The sequence below is a fragment of the Zeugodacus cucurbitae genome, chromosome 3 (assembly GCF_028554725.1).
Source record: "Zeugodacus cucurbitae isolate PBARC_wt_2022May chromosome 3, idZeuCucr1.2, whole genome shotgun sequence".
NCBI lineage: Eukaryota > Metazoa > Arthropoda > Insecta > Diptera > Tephritidae > Zeugodacus > Zeugodacus cucurbitae.
This window is the reverse complement of record NC_071668.1, coordinates 31,880,953-31,904,516: the sequence shown is the minus strand read 5'-3', so window position 1 is coordinate 31,904,516 and position 23,564 is coordinate 31,880,953. Positions and strand designations below refer to the sequence as shown.

Sequence of the window (23,564 nt, the reverse complement as noted above, 5' to 3'; positions counted from 1 at the left end):
TTGTTAGAAGATGTAATAAATTGGAGCCAGCCAAACGTATAAATGATAGGTGAATAAATAATTTATTCAAATTGTATTTGAACATTTACAATCAATTTTTCATTACATAAATTCGCAAAATATTTTTTTTCTGAGCAGATCACCACAAATTCTTGCAGAGATTCCCAATAGTTATGTTTCTGTTGCAAAAATTACCCTCATATCGTACCTATTTGATTTGATTTGTTTATTGCACTTAAAGTTAAACAAGTATTTGCGTTATAAATAAAATAAAAGATTTTTTTATCAAACACATTAAAAAATAATTGTTGTGAAAAAGGTATTTTCTTCTGAATTATCTTATTTTTTCTTTATTTGAAGATTTATAAATATTAAAGATTAGAATTTTAACATATTTAATTTTAACCGAAAACATTCAGGCAACACTGGAATAGTGTCATAATGAGAATGAATGGAGAAGCAGTGTGAGAGGGAGAGCAGTTCAAATGTCAACGTAACTTAGATTTCTAAATTCAACAGACTTTCAAGTCAAGTCATGCCTTCGGTAATCAAATACATGCAAAGGCCCATTAAACGGATCTTTTATGTGACAGTTCTCAAGTCTCTCTAGGTCAAGTCAAGCATCGGTAAACGGAGCTTAAGGCTTAAATCAATGGCACGTGTCGGGTAAAGAAAAATTTAATGTCATATACTTGTTCACTTTGTTGAATAGCTGTTGTTGTTGTTGTTTCAGCGATTATCTATCCCCGCCTGAAAAGAAGAGCATAAATCTAGTTCTCGTCGAAATCATCTAACGGTAGGTCCAGGAAACTTGCTGTTTCGACAGGGTTGGACCAAAGGGAATGGGGTGTTAGATGAGTAGGATTCGTTGGGCATGCAAAGTGGGTTTGGTATCATGCGGGACATGTATTTTGTATGTTGGGGTTCAGTCTGGATAAGTAGGAGTTTAACCTGCTACAATATCCAGATCGAAGTTGCGCAAGGGTCACTCTGGTTTCACGTGGCAAGTCGAGCTCTTCGTCTGCTATAGGTGGTGGTTTGGTTCCAAGGACGCCATTCACTGGAAGGGAGTCAATGAAGGTGTTGATAGCTCCACTGTGAATGGCGTTTAGAGCGTGTCTAAAACTGTTAGCGTCCGCAGTCTGGTCGGTATATGGATTGAGTTCGTCGACGTGTTGTAGGAATGATCTCTTGATGCACCTAGGGGGCGGTTCTGCTTCCAGCAAGTGACTACATGGTTGATTTCTACGAAAACACCCAAGTATCCTGTAGCTGTTCGGAGTGCGGTGTTTTGACACCTCTGTATCTTCCTCTGCTGCGAGTCACTGCGTAGTTTACGACCGGCCGGCCGATAGCCTTGTAAGTAGCCAGCAGCGTTTCTTTGTCCTTTCCCCAAGTGCTACCATCTAGCGACTTAAGGATTTTTTTGCGGCTCTGTACTTTAATGACTATCGCAGTCGTGTGTGGAGTGAAGGAGTGCAGACTGTCAAATGTGACTCCCAAAATCTTGGGATTGTTCACTGTCGGAATTGGCATCGACATGAATATTAAGACTTAGTCTGCACTCCTTCGTCCAATTCGTAAAAAGGGTCGCTGTGGATTTAGTGGGTGCGAGTTGGCACTCGCAGAGAAGAAGCGAGAAAGTTCGGGGTGGTATCTGTTCACGTTCGAACACATGTCATCAATGCCAGTGCCCGACGTCATTATAGTACAATCATCTGCGTAGGAGGTAACAGAAATTCCCTGTGGTGGTTGAGGGAGTTTAGAGATATGGAAATTAAACAGTAACGGGGAGAGGACACCGCCCTGTGGAACCCCTTGCTTAATTTTCCTTGTCAAAAGCTTTTGACAGGTCCAACGCTATTAGGACGGTTCTCTTACAGGGTGGTTTTTGATTAAGAGCATGAACTATCTGGGCGTTTATGACGCTAATTGCTGTGGTGGGACTGTGCACTTTACGGAAACCATGTTGATGTTCTGCTAGGTTCAGGTGGTATGTGAGTGTCGGGAGCAGTAAGGCCTCAAGTGTCTTCACTAATAGGGAAAGGAGAGGTATCGTGCGATAGGACTCCCCTAGGTTGGCGGGTTTCCCAGGTTTCAGTAGTAGAACCACTCTTCCGATTTTCCACATATCGGGTATTTTAAGAGTGGTTACGGACAGATTAAGTTCCTTGGCGAGATATTCTACTCCCGTTGAAACTAGGTGTTTTAACCAGGGACCGTAACTATTATGACTTTTATCAAAAAAATCAAAAAATAAGAGTTATTTGTGATTTTTATATATTTAGATCAATAATAAAAATTATTTTTGATTTTTATATATTTAGATCAAAAATAAAAGTTATTTTTGATTTTTATATATTTAGATCAAAAATAAAAGTTATTTTTGATTTTTATTTTTTTAGATCAAAAAATAAGAATTATTTTTGATTTTTATATTTTTAAATCAATAATAAAAATCAATTCAAAAATTTTATTTATCTATTTATGCCGTATGTATTACAATATGCTGCATCATTTCAATTTTTATATGTCACAAATTTTGAATTGATTTTTATTATGGATTTAAAAATATAAAAATCAAAAATAATTCTTATTTTTTGATCTAAAAAAATAAAAATCAAAAATAACTTTTATTTTTGATCTAAATATATAAAAATCAAAAATAACTTTTATTTTTGATCTAAATATATAAAAATCAAAATTTAAAAATCATACAATATTTCGCATATAATTCACCCAAAAATCATGATGGTGTAATCAAAACTTTTCTACGATGTTCCTTTATGTATGATTTTTTTGATTAAAAATTGTAAAATAACTCTTATTTCCGGTCCCTGGTTTTAACATTAAAGAATTGATTCCGTCAGGGCCGATGGCTTTGGAGGACTTAGTCTTCCTGATGACCTCCTGAACCTCCCCACTGGTGAAAACAAGTGCGCGCCGTTGTTTTGCATTTTGCGCAGCCGTCTGGTGACACGTCTTTTAGCCTTGCCAACCGGGGAGTGTAGTATGAATTGTCGGCTAAAATAGCTCGCGCACCTCTCCGGGTCCAAGAGGCATGGCTACCGAATTGAATTTCAACCCGGTCGTCATGCCTCCTCGGGTTTGACAGGGAGTTGACGGTTGATCAGAGCTTTCTCACACCAGTGGAAAGATTACAGGACTTCAAGTGCTCATTTCGTCTGCTTATAGTTATTTACCAGATGTCGAATCTTCAAATTGAGATCCCTTATGCGGCGATCACAGGGATCGACCTGGCGTAAGGAGTCACGCTCTTTTGCTAAAACTGTCGCTTCAGCCGACAATTCTTCCGGTTGGTATGAAACGAGCAGTAGCATCGGTGATCACATTGCGGAATTGACGTTCGCCAACGATTACGTCCGTCTCGGTGAATTCTGTTAAGCCGTCCCAGTTAGCTTTATTAAAGTTAACATACTTAGGTGCGGTTGTCCGCAGAAATAAAGTCGGAAGGTTTTTCAATCGAGATAATTATGAGCAGATGGTCTGATGCAAGAGTTAGCATAAGTTGCCAGGTTATGCAGTTTATCAGATCACCGCTAGCAATGGTGATGTCTGGCGAGCTGCTGTAAGTGCTCATAATTCTGGTAGGGGCTTCGTCATTCATTGTGCAGAATGTCGAATCGTCTATCTGTTCTGCCAGATCCATCCCTCTCCGATCATTTGACAGGCATGAATGCCAAAGATCGTGGTGCGCGTTAAAGTCGCCAAGTACCAGTCGGTTTTCACCACGAAGTAGCGCACTAATATTCGGGTGATATTCTGTTGGGCAACTTGTAACTGGGGGGATGTATATATTAAATATTTCGAGCTCGACATCGCCTGACCGGACAGCTATACCCTGACATTCTAGGATAGTGTCCCTGCGGTCGATATCACCTTCGATAAGACGATATTGCACGGTGTTGTGTAATATGAATGCTAGGCCACAACCACTATCTCGCTCGCGATTTTTACGTAAAACGTTGAAACCTGCACAACTCAGAAGATCTGAGTGGCTGTTTAACTTGGTTTCTTGGACCGCAGCTATTGATATGCCTTCCCGACTCATAAAATCAACTATCTCCTCGATCTTGCTCTGGAGCCCGTTGCAGTTAAATTGTAAGAGTCGGGTGTGTCTTGGTGTTGCTGTCGTGACCCTGAGAGTGAGGGAGTGACGTACAGGTGGAGGTTGTTGCAGCTGTGTTACCAGCAAAGGAAAATGTCGCACTTCGGTGTTGTTTGGCGACTCCGATGTTGTTGGTTGCGGGGGCAAACTCATATTACAGCATGGGGCAACGTACGATACACTCCACTCACGAGTGGTGCACAGGCCGGAACACGTGGGAAAATGACAGCAGCCAATGCAGGAATTGCATCTGACTGAGTTCACATTCAGACGTATTACGGTCTGACACACGGAACAGACTGTGCGAGGGACCAGGAGTTGCCTTAAGGTCCTCGCACGAGGATTGGAGCGGGATGAAGGTTGGGGGGGATTGGTCAGACTGGGAGTCATGCCCTAAGTTGGCCACTCCCTGAGGGTGGCGGCGCGTTGCGCGAACTAGGTGCAAGTTGCACTGCCGTAGTGGCAAAAGTCGCAGGATTGCATTGACAGCATGGGGCCACATAACGTGTGGTCCACTCCCTATGAGTCTTAAGGTCTGAACAGGTCTTAAGATGGCTCCATCCATTGCATGAGTTGCACCTAACCGAGGTGGAATTTGGATGGAGCCTTTTATCGCATACGCAGCAGAAAAATACCTCAGGCCCTGGGTTGGACTCGATGCCAGCCCGGAGTAAAAGGATATGGAGCAACCCTGCTGCAAGGCGTTGCTCCAATGACGTACAGCTAGACTTAACACTAATCGATCCAAACAGGGTTAGATCTCCGAAATGGCAGCCCTTGACCGGATAAAATCCGGATCAACTCCGATGGCGTAGAACCGGCTGCGTTGGGAGTTGGTATAGACCAAAGTGTATTCAACAAAGTGAACTAAGTATATGACATTTAGTTTTTCTCTACCCTTATTTGACATGTATGTTTTTATTGATTTAGCCCTTACATTTATTCAAAAATTCAAATTTTGAAATTCAAAAGAAACTCATGGAAACAACATACCAATTTTTTGTGCTTCCACTGACAAATCGCAACAAATATATATGTATGCAAGTGGCTTCATATTGTTCATGATAAAAAAATTGGGTTAATGTAATAAAAACATTAATTGATTACAATTTTATTGTCAAATAAGGGTAATTCAAATACTTAGTTCACTTTGTTGAATACACTTTGGTCTATAGTTGAATATTTGAATTTTAAATTAAACCTTTACCTGGCCGTATTATAGTTATGGTACAAATCGTTGTATTGATTAAATTTCTGTATTACGGTTATAACAATTTCAATTGGAACTTAGAACTACTTTATAAAATATGTGTACAAATTTTGATAACTTTTCTTTGGCGTTGCGCGAACTAGGTGCAAGTTGCACTGCCGTAGAGGCAACAGTCGCAGAATTGCATTGACAGCATGGGGCCACATAACGTGTGGTCCACTCCCTATGAGTCTTAAGGTCTGAACAGGTCTTAAGATGGCTCCATCCATTGCATGAGTTGCACCTAACCGAGGTGGAATTTGGATGGAGCCTTTTAGCGCATACGCAGCAGAAAAATACCTCAGGCCCTGGGTTGGACTCGATGCCAGCCCGGAGTAAAAGGATATAGAGCAACCCTGCTGCAAGGCGTTGCTCCAATGACGTACAGCTAGACTTAACACTAATCGATTCAAACAGGGTTAGATCTCTGAAATGGCAGCCCTTGACCGGATAAAATCCGGATCAACTCCGATGGCGTAGAACCGGCTGCGTTGGGAGTTGGTATAGACCAAAGTGTATTCAACAAAGTGAACTAAGTATATGACATTTAATTTTTCTCTACCCTTATTTGACATGTATGTTTTTATTGATTTAGCCCTTACATTTATTCAAAAATTCAAATTTTGAAATTCAAAAGTAACTCATGGAAACAACATACCAATTTTTTGTGCTTCCACTGACAAATTGCAACAAATATATATGTATGCAAGTGGCTTCATATTGTTCATGATAAAAAAATTGGGTTAATGTAATAAAAACATTAATTGATTACAATTTTATTGTCAAATAAGGGTAATTCAAATACTTAGTTCACTTTGTTGAATACACTTTGGTCTATAGTTGAATATTTGAATTTTAAATTAAACCTTTACCTGGCCGTGTTATAGTTATGGTACAAATCGCTGTATTGATTAAATTTCTGTATTACGGTTATAACAATTTCAATTGGAACTTAGAACTACTTTATAAAAAATGTGTACAAATTTTGATAACTCTTCTTTGGCTTTACGATATACTTCAATAATACGAATGTAGGAACGAAACGACGATAAGTATGACAACGACTTGGATAATACAATTAAAACGACAACGACAACGGGAATAGGGCCGAACAGAACGCGCTATTCAGTAATTCAAACAAACAAGCATCACTTGTGCTGTGCGCAATAGTGTTGTACCATTTTTTTAGGTGGAGAAATACTTAAATCTGCACAAAAATATTTTTTTATCCCTTTGTTTCGAGCTGCGTCTATGCCTTACGTTTTATTCAATAAATTCAAATGTGTTTCAAAGTAAAAACAAAAAATATATATTTGCATTGTCATTTGTCCTTTGAGTCGTTTTTAATATTGTGAATAGTCTACATATATATATATATTTGGCGTAGGAACCGCTTTAAGCGATTATAGCCGAATCCACCAGAGCGCGCCACTCATTCCTCCTTTTTGCTTTTTGGCGCCAACTGGAAACACCAAGTGAAGCCAGGTCACTTTGCACTTGGTCTTTCCACCGGAGTGGAGGTCGTCCTCTTCCGCGGCTTCCTCCAGCGGGTACTGCATCGAATACTTTCAGAGCTGGAGTGTTTTCTTCCATCCGTACAACATGACCTAGCCAGCGTAGCCGCTGTCTTTTTATTCGCTGAACTATGTCAATGTCGTCGTATAAATCGTACATCTCATCGTTCCATCGTCTGCGGTATTCGCCGTTGCCAATGACCATAAATCTTGCGCAAAACCTTTCTCTCGAAAACCCCAAGAGTCGTCTCATCGGATGTTGTCATCGTCCATGCTTCAGCGCCATACATCAGGACGGAAATAATGAGCGACTTATAGAGTTTGATTTTGGTTCGTCGAGAGAGGACTTTACTTTTCAATTGCCTACTCAGTCCAAAGTAGCACCTGTTGGCAAGAGTGATTCTGCGTTGGATTTCAAGGCTGACATTGTTAGTGTTGTTAATGCTGGTTCCCAGATAAACGAAATTATCTACAACTTCAAAGTTATGACTGTCAACAGTGACGTGGGAGCCAAGACGCGAGTGCGCTGACTGTTTGTTTGATGACAGGAGATATTTCGTCTTGTCCTCATTCACCACCAGACCCATACGCTTCGCTTCTTTATCTAGTCTGGAAAACGCAGAACAAACGGCGCGGTTGTTGCTTCCGATGATATCAATATCATCGGCATACGCCAGGAGCCGTACACTCTTATAGAAGATTGTACCCTCTCTATTTAGTTCTGCAGCTCGTATTATTTTTTCCAGCAATAGATTGAAGAAGTCGCACGATAGTCAGTCACCCTGTCTGAAGCCTCGTTTGGTATCGAACGGCTCGGAGAGGTCCTTCCCGATCCTGACGGAGCTTTTGGTGTTGCTCAACGTCAGCTTACATAGCCGTATTAGTTTTGCAGGGATACCAAATTCAGACATCGCGGCATAAAGGCAGCTCCTTTTCGTGCTATCGAAGGCAGCTTTCAAATCGATAAAAAGATGGTGAGTATCAATTCTTCTCTCTCGGGTCTTTTCCAAGATTTGGCGCATGGTGAATATCTGGTCCATTGTGGATTTTCCAGGTCTAAAGCCACACTGATAAGGTCCACACAATACGCTCGACAAAACCTTATATGCGATATTGAGGAGACTTATACCACGGTAGTTGGCGCAGATTGTGGGGTCTCCCTTCTTATGGATTGGGCAGAGCACACTAAGATTCCAATCGTCAGGCATGCTTTCTTCCGACCATATTCTACAAAGAAGCTGATGCATGCACCTTATCAGTTCTTCGCCGCCGTATTTGAATAGCTCGGCCGGTAATCCATCGGCCCCCGCCGCTTTGTTGTTCTTCAAGCGGGTAATTGCTATTCGAATTTCTTCATGGTCGGGTAATGGAACATCTATTCCATCGTCATCGATTGGGGAATCGGGTTCGCCATCTCCTGGTGTTGTACTTTCACTGCCATTGAGCAGGTCGGAGAAGTGTTCCCTCCATAATCCCAGTGTGCTCTGGACATCCGTTACCAGATTACCTTCTCGGTCCCTACATGATAATGATCCGGTCTTGAAACCTTCTGTTATTCGCCTCATCTTTTCATAAAATTTTCGAGCATTACCCATGTCGGCCAGCTTTTCAAGCTTTTCATACTCACGCATTTCGGCCTCTTTCTTTTTACGTCTGCAAATGCGTATCGCTTCCCTCTTCAGTTCTCGATATCTATCCCACCCCGAACGTGTTGTGGTCGATCGCAACGTTGCGAGGTAGGCAGTCTGTTTTCTCTCCACTGCGGAACGACAATTCTCATCATACCAACTGGTTTTTTGGCGTTGCCGGAGACCAATTGTTTCGGCTGCAGCGGTATGCAATGAGTTTGAGATGCCGTTCCACAGCTCCCTTATATCGAGATGCTGATTAGTGACCTCAGAGAGCAGGAGTGCAAGTCGAGTAGAAAATCGTTCGGCTGTCGGTTGTGATTGCAGCTTTTCGACGTCGAACCTTCCTTGTGTTTGTTGACGGGCGTTCTTTGCTGCACAGAGGCGGGTGCGTATCTTTGCTGCTACTAGATAATGGTCCGAGTCAATGTTTGGTCCTCGGAGCGTACGCACGTCTAAAACACTGGAGACATGTCTTCCGTCTATCACAACGTGATCGATTTGATTGCGCGTGTTTCGATCAGGGGACAACCACGTTGCTTGATGAATTTTTTTATGCTGGAATCTGGTACTACAGACAACCATATTTCGGGCCCCAGCGAAGTCGATCAGCCTCAGGCCGTTTGGCGATGTTTCGTCATGGAGGCTGAATTTTCCGACTGTTGTGCCAAAGACACCTTCTTTACCCACCCTGGCGTTAAAATCGCCAAGCACGATTTTGACATCGTGGCGGGGGCAGCGCTCATAGGTGCGTTCTAGGCGTTCATAGAAAGCATCTTTGGTCACATCGTCCTTCTCTTCCGTTGGAGCGTGGGCGCAAATCAGCGATATGTTGAAGAACCTCGCTTTGATGCGGATTGTGGCAAGACGTTCATCCACCGGGGTGAATGCCAGGACTCGGCGACGTAGTCTCTCTCCCACCACAAATCCAACACCGAATTTGCGCTCCTTTATATGGCCGCTGTAGTAGATGTCACAAGGACCCACCTTCTTCCGTCCTTGTCCCGTCCATCGCACTTCTTGGACGGCGGTGATGTCAGCCTTTAGTTGTATGAGGACATCAACCAGCTGGGCAGAGGCACCTTCCCAATTAAGAGTCGGGACATTCCAGGTGAATGCCCTCAAATCATGATCCTTAGTACGTTTGCAGGGGTCGTCATCAAAAGGGGGGTTTCTCATCCGAGGCTCGGTGTTTGTTTTCATTGGGGAGATTTTTTTTATGTGGTGGGTCCCAAGCCCTACGCACAACCGCACAAGCGGGCTTCGCCTTCTCACTTTAGCTCGCCTCCAAACGGATGTCTGTTAGCTACCCAGGGGATACTTGGTCTAAAACCGCAAGTCGTGAGCTGCTTGAGTCATATGCAAAAGAATCGTTCCTGGCCACTCCCAAGTGAATGGCAATCAGAAACTTTCCTCACTTGCGTGAACTTCTACATATGACCCCATCCCCCATAGTCTACATATGTAAAACAATTTGGCAGCACGACAAGCGCCGACAGAACTTTTAATGAGCTATCCGCATACTCTCCTGTGCGAATTGAACAGTTAACTTTGTTGTTGCTTTCACGTGTAAAATTGACCAATCAATTTCTAGTATCGCAATAATTGAATACAATGCCTTTGCATTTATTGTAATTTTACCAAGTTTGTTTTTTAATTGTATTTTTTTCGCTCTTCACATTTATATAACATGGGATAGGTGAATGTGATCACAAGAAATTAAATTTAGAAGTTCAAATGAATGCACCAAAGGAAATGGTGGTTTATATTTCCTGGATGTCCTTGGTAGCACTGAAAAGACATTCATCATCCCATTAGTTTTAGCCAATGTTCGTGCGAGATCCAACATTGGAATAGCAGCCACATTGTTAGAAGGATTGCGTACGACTCATTCAAGATTCAAATTACCGTTAAAACTTCAAACTGTTGAAGAATGAATATGTAATATTGTAAAGCACCCCGTGATGACCCAAGTTTTATCAGCATTGAAAACCATCATATTTGACGAATGCACCATGGGGCATAAACGTGCATTAGAAGCACTTAAGCAAACATTAAAAAAATTCCAAACACTGTCATGTCAATTCTATGACGTTATGTGAAGAAACTTCAGCTAACGATAAAGATGACAGTTGTGTTACTGAATGATACCTCTATTAAAGATATCTCAGAGCAATTGCTGACTATTGATAATGATCGAGTACCTTTCGACGAAACGAACGGATTTCGAATTACTGCAACTTTGTCTAATCGAAAAACGAACTCATCAACAAGGTATTCCCAATCACAACAAGTAAGGAAAGGCTAAGTTCGGGTGCAACCGAACATTTTATACTCTCGCAATTTATTGAAGAAATTTAACCAATACATATATGCGGAATAAAGCTCACCGTATCTTTGAAAAACCTATAATTAGGTATATGGGAGCTAGGAGAAGATACTTTTGAAAAACCTACAATGAGGTATATGGAAATGTTATGACCCGATTTTAATAATTTTTGGAACAGAGACACACTATTAGAAGAAAACAATATTCTCTGAATTAAATTGAGATATCTGAGAGATTTACCCATATTTTCGGTTAAAATTTATGCTTAGGCTCTGAGTTCAACATGTTCGATATCTGGGGCCTTGAAAAGTTATGGTCCGTTTTCGAAAATTTTTTCACAAGTGAAGCCAGAGATGATATGCACTAATTGTGTAAAGTTTTATTCCGTTATCTTCATTGGTTCCTTATGTTTACATTATAAAGTGAAGGAATAAGATGGATTTCAAAATAGAGTTATAAGGAAAGTAGTAGTAGTTAAAATTGGTCACGTGCGAGATCGTAGGTGTGGAATTTAAAAATTGAAAACAATTTTTTGGTTAATAAAGTTGACTTAAGTATGTAAATATATACATTTACATTAATTATTTACATATGAGCAAAAACCGTCCATCCAATGAAATAGCTATTCAAATAGATTTTGGCAAAAATTATAGGCTTACAAATCAAAATAAGAGTGCTCATTTTAACAAGGTTGTCAGGAGCAAATCGTTTGCTTTTAAAAGCGACAAGTTAACGGATGACATATTATTTTCTTGATAAATCTCTTAACTAAAATTATGAAATCCTTTATTTGCTTTTCTCAAATATTTATTTTTTTAAGGTAACTGCTCTCAGTCTTGTTGATTTTATAAAATAAACAAAATACTATTCATTAGAATAGAATTTTTTTGCAAGGAGCCGTCGATGGAGTGGGAGCAGGAAAGTCTGGCAGATAACGAAATCCAAAAATTTTTATACTCGAGGACAGCATTTTCTGAAAAAAAACTGTATATCACATTCATAATACTATTTTAATTTCATACTATAGAATTTTTGTTGTGTTTCTCGTTGGATATTAGTTAAAATAAATAAATAAATAAATAAATACATTTACTACTTTTTTATGCCATTTTATTGGGCTTGTTGTGAAATAATTCCGTATTATAAGAACAAAATCAACATAAATATTATGATGGAAAAAAATTTCCTATGAGACATGTCCCGTGCGAATGTGGTAAATATTTAATTAAAAACAAGTAAGGAAGGCCTAAGTTCGGGTGTAACCCAACGTTTTATACTCTCGCAATTTATTTATTTAACTTTATTAATATTATATAATACACAATTTGACCCACATATTCGTCATATATATTGTATAAAGTCCATTGAAAGTTTGAAACCCTAATATTAGGTTAGAAGCACCGAGGTCCTCATGTTCGATATATGGGGCCTTGAAAACCTATGGTCCGATTTCGGCGATTTTTTGAATGGGGCTGCCACACTATAAACGTAGCATTTCACAACATGTAAGGAAAATATTACAAACCAAGTTTCATTGAAATCGGTCGAAAAGTTCTTGAGATATGGTTTTTGATCCATAAGTGGGCAATGCCACGCCCATTTTCCATTTTGTAAAAAAATCCAGCTTCCAGTCCAAAGTAAAGAGTCCAGCTTCCGTCTGCCATTTCTTATGTGAAATTTGTTCCTGGCGTTTTTCGTTAGTGAGTTAACCCACTTTTAGTAGTTTTCAACATAACCTTTGTATGGGAGGTAGGCGTGGTTATAATCCGATTTGCTCCATTTTTGGACTGTATAAGGTAGTACCTAAAAGAAACGAATCCAGAAAGTTTCCTTGATATAGCTTTAGTAGTTTGCGAGATATGTACAAAAAACTTAGTAGGGGCGGGGCCACGCCTACTTCCCCAAAAAAATTTCTTCCACATATGTCCCTTCATAGTGTGATCCTTTATACCAAATTTTACTTCCATTGCTTTATTTATAGCTCAGTTATGGCACTTTAAGTGTTTTCGGTATTCGCAATTTTATGGGCGTGGCATTGGTTTGATTACGCCCATTTTCGAACTTAACCTTCTTATGGTGCCAAGAAATACATCTTCCAAGTTTCATCAAGATATCTCAATTTTTACTCAAGTTACAGCTTGCACGGACGGACGGACAGACATACATCCGGATTTCTCGTCACCCTGATCATTTCGATATACTTAACCCTATATCTAACTCGTTTAGTTTTAGGACTTACAACCAACCGTTCTGTGGACAAAACTATAATACTCTCGTAGCAACTTTGTTGCGAGAGTATAAAAAATTATAAATTATTTTTGGGTGAAATTGATACCAATTTTAAAGGCATCCATTCACAACGCTCTACAATCAAAAACATTTGAATATTGCCTCAGAATTCGCTGAAATCGCCGTTTGAAAATGAAAACCGTTTCAAAATCAACCTTAACACTAAATGTAGAGCTAATGAAAGGCTATTAAAAAATCCAACTGTCAAATTTAAAAACTTTTTAGTTCATATTTTTTTTTAGTTGAAAGGTGTACGATTGTCACGTTCGACATGGCGGAAATGCCCATATGAGGAATTTTTTTCCTCCTGACAAAAATCAAAATTTTTTAATATTTTTGAAAATGATTTTGGCGTTAAAGAAAGAACTTTATAATTATCTTATATGCAATAAGTACTGTAGAAGTTACAATTCTTATGTTATAAATCCCTTAATTTGGAATATTTATAATTATGTTATTTTAGATATTGATGTAAATAAGCGGCAATCAATTCTACTCAATCCAGTGTTTCGTTCTCAGTCTACAACTATAAATGAAGTTTTTAGAAAAAAGAAAAAACGCGTAGTAAAACCTCGATATTCTAAGTATGTTGAGCTGCTTGAAGGTGAGTAATTGTGTCATTGGGTATAATCTTTATAATCGAAAGTCCTTTGGAAATCGAAATTAAAAAGTAAAATTAATAAAAATTTAAAAAAAAAATCTCATTTAATCAGATTAATGAACTTAAAGTTTTATTCGAAGATATCTTGCAATTAGCAATGCAAAAAAATATTTATTTTTTCTTGTCCTAATGCTGCCTACCTATATCGTTAGTCGTTCACTTTTGAACACAAGTCATCTATTCCAGTGCTCGATGTTATAGTCATACAATTAACTTTTGAATGGTTCTGTTTGTAGTTCATTTCTTTTGTCTGATATTAAATTTAACGTCCCATTCAGTTCATTTAACAATTTTTAAGCTTTTAAAATCTACTAGAACAAATTTTGAATTAAACGACCAATTCCGCCGAATGTAAATGCCTTAATAATGAAAATTCAAAAATTAATATTTTTTTCTTTTACGTAATTCTAAATCTTAGCTGTTTTTTCTGTAGCTGAGCAGTTTAAGATCTCGTCGCTTTAAACTCTTGCCTTTCATGGCTCAACAAATTCTGCTCGTTTAATCGGTAGGGTTTATTAATAATCTAGTACAGATCCATAACCAAAATGTTGGATTATTATCACAGTTTTTAACATTGATTACTTTTTGATGATTCCCTCATAGTTACAGACATATCAGCCAACGAGCGGAAATCCCGAGTTAAAAGACTGAAAGCCAAAAAATTACAGGAGTTCATTGCTAGAACGCAGGCTCAAATAATTGAGAAACGCGCTAAGGAAAATAAGAATCTTAAATACAAAACACCTGTATTAGAAAATGTATCACTTGGAGATAAACCTAAAATAAATGCAGAGCCGGCGATTTTCAAACAAATTGACATATATGAAATGGATCGTACCATATTGGAATCGGGAATATATGATGATAAGCCAATGATATTCTTCGGAAAAGAAGAGTACACGAAACGTGTTATAAATAATACAGAAGACATAAATAATATCATAAAGAGTTTCAACAGCTATCGCGACATAATCGAAAGTATGGGAAATGAATGTCAGGATATTTCTGAAACGCAGGAAGATGCTTTCAGGTAAAATGTTTAAAATAGTAACCAATTGCTGCAAATAAGTCCTGTGCTGTCCTGATTTTAAGAACTTATACTTTAATTTTAAGAAGAAATATTGGAAAGTCATTTCAAATGTTCTTCAAAAGTATTTTATCCAATACTATTTAATATAAATTGTTAGCACTAAACTTAAATTCTTTAAGATATCTCACAAATTGACCAATATTATCAGTATAAAGTCTGATATATATATATATATATATCGGAGACAGAAAAGGTGCGTCGTGTTTGTGAACATATTTTATTACTAAATTACACGATTTTAGAATAGCTCCAGCACTTTTTTATTGTAAATTTCTAAAAATGCAATAAGTTCCTAAAATTTCCATGGAATTTATATTGCTAGTTGGTTATTTTTCTATCAGTAATAAGCGTCTAGAAGTAACGATTTTTTTGCAATTAAAGGAAGAAATTTTTACACTTTGCAGTTGTACGGTTCCAAAAGATAACGATGTAGAAGAGCTCTTGGATCCTTTGGAGGCTGCCGAACCTTATATTGATTCAGATAGCATTGAAAGTTCTAAATATCACAATGCCCAGAGTACAGAAACTACTGTTTTCTCAAAGCCAAAATCAAGGTAAATTATTATTTTTTTATCTATTACATGGTTTACCATTTTATTTCTTTAGATTCAAATCTAAAATACATAATAATGAGGAGCAAGAACGATTTGCAAAAGAAAAAGCTCTTCGAATCAATTTGGAATCATACCTTAATGTATGTGTTTCAGCTGGAATGGTTCATCGGGGAATTGCCACATTGTTAGCATATAGACAGAGAGCAAAAAAGAAAGTGGAAACTCAGGGTCTTATTACAATTGAATTCTACAATATTCTACTACATGGTCTAGCCGAAAAGGGTTCATTTGAGCGATTTAAAGATATTTTCGCACTAATCGAGGAAGATCAATTGAAATTTAACGAACAAACTTTTGCCGCTATTTTTGAATGTCTAGGGCGCATGGAATCATCTGAAGAGAATATTCAACAAATTAAAAAGTTTGAACAAATGGCAAATCAAAATGTAATAATTATTATAGTGCATATACAGTTGCTAAATAATTATTTTTTTACAGGGAATGTCATTAAATCAAATTATGGATCGATCAGTGTTTATTGCTGACCAAAGAGATATTGCTTTAGATGCTATTCGCCGCGTCCAACCAGATTTTACCCCAATATATACACCACCAGTCCTAAGCTATAATAACAAACTACTTAATCATTTAAATCAATTCATTGTACCTTCAGGGGAAACCTCGTCCCAATTAACTAGCTCGTCATCAATTACAAATGTGATGAAGTCAAAATGTGGTTATAAAAGGACGGAGCTAGAAAAGATGGCACGTGAACAACTGAAAGTTGAATTAGATGGCTGCATAACAATTAAGTCAATAGAAAGTTCAAATGAATTTGCTAATGCTGAATATTGTGTAAGTACTTATGCCAATATATACATATGTACATCTCAATATTTATGATGTGTTGTCAAACAGACAACAAAGAAACTAATCGCTTCCCATGTAAATTACTCTATGTAAAATTTTCAAAAACTGGTTTTGATAAAAATCATTACTATCATAGAAATGTTAATTTGGTTTGTAGGTGTAATATCATTGTCTTTTTCACTTAAGTTGAATTTTTTTACTATTGTTTGGTTTTGTTTTAGGAGATTTTTGACATTTGCGGGTCTCGTTTTCAATGTCAAATATTCAAGTGCATTTCTTAGTAAATGCCACTTTTCACTTTGACTCTCAGTATATACAGTAGAAAACCTTTGGTTTGTTTACATTGTTTTTCATCTTTTAACATACCACCGAGGCGTACTTAGGTTGTGTGCTACGCTTTTTTGCTACAATTGTGGTAATTAGGGGGTTGTGCTAGTATTTAATCTTCACAAAAATTTTAAAGCCCGATGAACAGTACTTAAAAAATTATTAAATAAAATAAATTTTTTCATTATTATTGGAATTCCTTTAAATTATTTCGCATATTTATTAAATTTTATGGTGGTATTAAATGTTATTTATTGATAAGATAGTTATATTTTACATACAAGTGTATAACGCGATTCAAAAAATTTCTAATCTTGTATTAAAATAAATACATTCCTGGGTTAGTGACACTGCATTTTGCGATTTCAAATTTTAAAAGATTTAATATTACTATGAAACAATTTGAATAATTTTCACTAAATAACCTTGAAAGAGTATGTATGTCTGGTTCAAGATAGTTCTTGGCAAACTTTTCAAGCTTTGGCAATGTCTTCCATAGATAGTCATCAATCTACTACAGATTGTATGGAAATTGATATAATTGAAACAGAGAAATTCATTTTCATATTTATATTGTTCTATGTGTAATGAAAATTTTAAAATGCACAATTGTTTGCTGTCTTTAACACTATTCGAGAAAGAATAGATCTCTGAAGACGCCTATACTTTTACAAAATGAAAAGTGTAGGATTCGTCAAACTTAGTAAAAGCTCTTGAGCCTTTTATAAATTTCATAAAAAAAATTGAATTAGTATTAAATTACGATTTTGAATCTTGTTACTTCGGACCCGATGGTTTGAAATACCTATTCAATAGCATAATGACATATTTTGTTTTAAAAATGTTTAATAAGGAGGCGATCACGTATCGTTTTAAGCTCATAAAGCCTTTTAATAATAAAGCCATTTGTAAATAATTTAAGTAAAAACTAGCGAAAATGGATTTTTTTTTAATTTTGTGTCAGTAAAGTTTAAATAAATGTGGCCAAAAATAACTTACCACAGAGAAGTACTTGTATAAGAGCTGTATTTATTTCTCACCACTTATAAAATTTCTCATCTACATTACATACATTTTTTGCATATAATATAGCACACATTGATGTTAAAATCTTCTATAAGTGAAATAAGCATAAATAAATAATTTCGCTTTATATAAGACAGCAATATATATAATATTTGCTATTTTTTGACTACAGTTTTACTAAAATGAAGTATGTACTCCATATATGCAGCACTGTGTTTTTCCAAGATGGCGGCTATCTTACCACCGAGAATTCCCCACGAATATTTCTACTGTATGTACTGTGCTTTGACTACTGTAGTATTGTTGGATAGAGGGAATAGTTTTAGTAGGGCAGCATATTTTTTGTTAACCTCTCTCCAGTCAATACAAATCGATTCGATGGCTTTCCCACACGTGAGAATGCAGCACATAGTTGGCCAACAACAACATGGGAAAAACCCGGATTTTCTAAATCTACACTACAAATGGATATTGGTAGGCCTTTATAGGTATAGTGAATGCTAAACGAAAACGAAACTGTAGCCATCTGAAGGGTATTGTAGATTCTGACGATATCATTGGAATATATGGCAACAGAAATAATTCTCCTTTACACTTCCAAGGCTAAATTGTTGTTTTAATCAATATATTTGGTGGGATCATTTTGATGACCAAACGTGTACAGTTGCATAATCGAACATCACACTGACCATTTTTTTTTATTGTGATATTTCGCCATTTTTTTATTAACATTTTTATATTTGTTTTTTTTTTTTTTGGGAAAGTTTTCGGAAAACAACCACGCCCATTCCCCACACAAAGACTAGGTTGAAAAATACTAAAAGTGCGTTAACTCACTATATTATAATATAAGAGTCTACAATAAATTTGATTTGGTTTTTCCAATAAAATTTAGCGTGGAAAACTGAAAGAACTAGAAGAGATGTGGCGTACACAAATAAATGCTGCCATCGTGCGTGACTTAAATACATTACGAGCCCAAATTCGTTACAAACCAAATAGTTTCATGAATTATTACACATACCTTAAAGCCCTTGACACCACTATATATACCGATATTTTGCTACAAGAAATCTATAAGTTGGCAGAAGGATCTGAAACTTTTAGTCCAACAGTAGGACAACTTTATAAAGAACTTGGCCAGAAAGTTCAGCAAAGGTGAGTATACACTTAAAAGCTATTTATTAATTTATTTTTCCTTTACTTTAAAAATGATACATACAATACGTTATTTAAAAAATTTTCAAGTGCATTTAATTTTCGATTGTCATATAAAATTATACATAGTATCTCAACTCATGCTTCTAATTGAAAAACTCGTATTTCTATTTATCGGAGTTGAAATTTTGGCAAGTTTTATTGTATATAAAACTATAATTACATTTTGTGCCTTTTCCAGTGTAGGTCGTTTTATTGTCGAAATTCTAGTTGTAATATAAATGCATATTATCTTTTTATACTCTCGCAACAAAGTTGCTAAAGAGAGTATAATAGCGGTTGTTTTCATCACCCAGAAATAAAAGAGTTAGATATGGGGTTATATATATATAAATGATCAGGATGACGTGTGGATTCGAAATCCGGATGTCTGTCTGTCTGTCTGTAAGCAAGCGATAACTTTAGTAAAATGGTATCTTAATGAAACTTGGTACACATATTCCTTGGCACCCTGAGGAGGTTGGTATTGAAAATGGGCGAAATCGGTCCACGCCCACAAAATGGCGAAACCCGATATATAATATTTTCTTGACACCCTGATAACACACATAAAAATGGTCAATCGGCTCACAACCACGAATTTTGAATTCCATCTCATTTCTTCACATTATAATATATACATAAGGAACCAATGAAGATAGCGGAAAAAACTTTGCACTTTGTGAAAAAATAACTTTCAAGGCCCCGGATATTGAACATGAAGAACTCAGTGGCAAAGGTCATTTTTCACCGAAAACATCGGTAAATCCTTCAGATATTTTAATGTAATTCAAAGGACTTTGTTTCTTCCAAAAGTATGTCTTTGTTCCAAAAATGATTAAAATCGGGTTTTAACTTCCCCTAGATCCCATACCTAATTATAGGTTTTTCAAAAATACGATAGTCTTTACTCCGCATACATATATCGGTTAATAATTGAAATATCTGAGCCAAATTAAGTGAGCATATAATCTTAGATATAATGTATGTTGGTGGTGAAAATGAGTGAAATTGGTTAAGGATTCCAAGCCTTCATAAACCTTGTATGATGATTTTCGTTATTCTATTGGGCTTTATGCCGAATATAAGTGTCAAATCGTATGATATCTTAATAAAACTATAGCAATAAATTGCGAGAGTATAAAATGTTCGTTTGAATCCGAAGTTAGCCTTTATTTACTTATTCTTTATTTAGATATCAAATTGAGATGAAAAAGAAAAATGGCATTCTGGAAAAAATTGGAGAAATATATAGCTGTTATTGCGATTTATGGCACGAGGCAAGTACTAATGACAATGCTCGCCAAATGTGGCAACGACTTGTGCACAATCACCGAGATAGTGGGCCCAGTATGGATGTGAAATATGTAAGTTGGCCTACCAATGTGCAGTCTGGTATCGGCCGTTTTCTGTACAATATTTTGATCCGTGACATTAAAATAGATGCCCATATTATGCGTCAAAAAGCCAAAAGCAAACAACAGAATCTTTTACCCGCCTTTTATACGCTTTTTCGAAATCAAGGACGCTTAGTAAAGGAAGAAGTAAAACCTCATCCTGTATTAGCGAGGTAAATTTTCATTCAAGTCAATTGAATTGTAGATTAATTGTATTTTATACATTTTTGATTTATTCAAAAAGATTATTGCGTACGTCACGGCAGCAAACATTAACATTTGATTCAAGCCTGGTACCCATGCTATGCCCACCACAACCTTGGAGTACACCCAATAATGGAGGCTACTTACTGAATAAATCAGAACTAATACGTTTGCCTCATCAAGTGCGTACATATCTTTAATGTTAATTTGTACATATTAAATGCATCAACTTATATATTTTCTTTTTAAAACAGGCCATACAACAATGGGAACGAATAAATTCAAGCAGCCAGCAGCAAATTTATCCTGCTCTTGATTCTTTGAACCAGCTCTCTAGTATAGCCTGGCGTGTAAACACTGACGTAGGTGAAATAAAAATGTGCTAATGATCGACAAATTGCTTGCTCAATTCTTTAAAGAGCATATTTTAGTTTACCGTCAAAATTAATAAAATCAGTCCACATATTGATATAATGGTCTATAAGATGCATAACTTTCACCCCTTTTTTGTAGTAATATCACAATGTATCATAGGTTTTAACGCTGCAGTAACTTAATAGTACGATTATAGTGTTTTCCGTATTCATAAATTTTTTTGTTATAAATCAGATTCTGGACGTCATCATAAAAGTATTTCAAAATGGTGGCGACGATAAACTTGATGTGCCCCAACCACCAACCTCACTGCCACCATTGCCTTCGTACGGTGAGGAAAATACTACCTTAACAACAGCTGAACGATCGAAACGCTTTAAAGACAAGCTAGCACATCGTCGAAAACAAGGAGAGATGTACAGTTTATGGTGTGATACATTATATCGACTTTCTTTAGCAAATCACGTAAGCACCTTCAGTAAATTTGAAATAAGTAAAAATATTGATTTATGGGTTTAATTTCAGTATCGCGATCGAGTGTTTTGGTTACCTCATAACATGGATTTTCGTGGCCGAGTTTATCCGATACCTCCTCATCTGAATCATTTGGGATCAGACTTGGCGCGATCTATGCTTGTGTTTGATCAATGCCAACCTTTGGGACATGATGGTTTTAGCTGGCTGAAATTGCATTGTATCAACTTAACTGGCATAAAGAAACGTGATTCCGTCCATGAACGTTTACTTTATGCTGAGGAAATAATGGATGATATTATTGATTCTGCCGATAATCCTTTAACTGGCAGAATGTGGTGGACCCAATCAGATGAACCATGGCAAACATTAGCGTGCTGCATGGAAATAGCTAAAGTTAGTCGCTCAAGTAATCCCGAAGGTGAGACAGTTTTCTTCGCAAATTTTTATCTTCATATTAATAATAGAAGTTATACTCCCCATACATTTCTTCTTCTTCTTCTTAACTGGCGTAGAAACCGCTTACGCGGTTATAGCCGAGTCCACAACAGTGCGCCACGCATCTCTCCTTTTGGCGGTTTGGCGCCAATTGGTAATACCAAGTGAAGACAGGTCCTTCTCCACCTGGTCCTTCCACCGGAGTGGAGGTCTCCCTCTTCCTCGGCTTCCACCAGCGGGTACTGCATCGAAAACTTTCAGAGCTGGGGCACTTTCATCCATTCGAACAACATGACCCAGCCAGCGTAGCCGCTGTTTTTTTATTCGCTGGACTATGTCTATGTCGTCGAACAACACATACAGCTCATCATTCCATCTTCTGCGGTATTCGCCGTTGCCAATGTTTAAGGGACCGTAAATCTTCCGCAAAACCTTTCTCTCGAAAACTCCTAGTGCCGTCTCATCGGATGTTGACACCGTCCACGCTTCTGCACCATAAAGTAGGACGGGAATGATGAGGGACTTGTAGAGTTTAGTTTTTGTTCGTCGAGAGAGGACTTTACTTTTCAATTGCCTACTCAGTCCATAGTAGCACCTGTTGGCAAGAGTGATTCTGCGTTGGATTTCAAGGCTGACATTATTATCGGTGTTAATGTTGGTTCCTAGGTATACGAAATTATCTACAACTTCAAAGTTATGACTGTCAACAGTGACGTGGGAGCCAAGACGCGAATGCGCTGACTGTTTGTTTGATGACAGGAGATATTTCGTCTTGTCCTCGTTCACCACCAGACCCATTCGCTTCGCTTCCTTATCCAGGCGGGAAAAAGCAGAACTAACGGCGCGGGTGTTGTTTCCGATGATATCAATATCATCGGCGAACGCCAGGAGCTGTACACTCTTGTAGAAGATTGTACCATCTCTATTTAGCTCTGCAGCTCTTATAATTTTCTCCAGCATCAAGTTAAAGAAGTCGCACGATAGCGAGTCACCTTGTCTGGAACCTCGTTTGGTATCGAACGGCTCGGAGAGGTCCTTCCCGATCCTGACGGAGCTTTTGGTGTTGCTCAACGTCAACTTACACAGCCGTATTAGTTTTGCGGGGATACCAAATTCAGACATCGCGGCATAAAGGCAGCTCCTTTTCGTGCTGTCGAAAGCAGCTTTAAAGTCGACAAATAGATGGTGTGTGTCGATCCTTTTTTCACGGGTCTTCTCCAAGATTTGGCGCATGGTGAATATCTGGTCAGTTGTTGATTTTCCAGGTCTAAAGCCACACTGATAAGGTCCAATCAGTTTGTTGACGGTGGGCTTTAGTCTTTCACACAGTACGCTCGATAGAACCTTATACGCGATGTTAAGGAGGCTTATCCCACGATAGTTGGCGCAGATTGTGGGGTCTCCCTTTTTGTGGATTGGGCAGAGTACACTGAGATTCCAATCGTCGGGCATGCTTTCTTCCGACCATATTTCGCAAAGAAGCTGATGCATGCACCTTATCAGCTCTTCGCCGCCGTATTTGAATAGCTCGGCCGGCAATCCATCGGCCCCCGCCGCCTTGTTGTTCTTCAAGCGGGTAATTGCTATTCTAATTTCTTCACGGTCGGGCAATGGAACATCTATTCCATCGTCGTCGATTGGGGAATCGGGTTCGCCATCTCCTGGTGTTGTACTTTCACTGCCATTCAGCAGGCTGGAGAAGTGTTCCCTCCACAAACACAGTATACTCTGGTCATCAACCACTAGATCACCGCTGGGGGTCCTACAGGAGTGTGCTCCGGTCTTGAAACCTTCAGTTAGTCGCCGGATCTTT

General features: G+C 37.7%; 1 protein-coding gene across 2 annotated transcripts in view; it reads left to right on the top strand.

The window, feature by feature from the left end:
• Positions 1-23,564, top strand: part of LOC105219240 (DNA-directed RNA polymerase, mitochondrial) — a 76,336-nt gene that overhangs the window by 49,766 nt on the left and 3,006 nt on the right. For both annotated transcript variants that reach the window (XM_054226696.1, XM_011195239.3), the window contains exons 2-12: positions 13,602-13,742; positions 14,403-14,829; positions 15,294-15,443; positions 15,496-15,889; positions 15,942-16,298; positions 18,562-18,824; positions 20,059-20,433; positions 20,505-20,646; positions 20,719-20,826; positions 21,074-21,304; positions 21,365-21,734. In XM_054226696.1, coding sequence (XP_054082671.1) covers positions 13,602-13,742; positions 14,403-14,829; positions 15,294-15,443; positions 15,496-15,889; positions 15,942-16,298; positions 18,562-18,824; positions 20,059-20,433; positions 20,505-20,646; positions 20,719-20,826; positions 21,074-21,304; positions 21,365-21,734 — 2,958 coding nt within the window. The remainder of the gene's footprint in view (positions 1-13,601; positions 13,743-14,402; positions 14,830-15,293; positions 15,444-15,495; positions 15,890-15,941; positions 16,299-18,561; positions 18,825-20,058; positions 20,434-20,504; positions 20,647-20,718; positions 20,827-21,073; positions 21,305-21,364; positions 21,735-23,564) is intronic.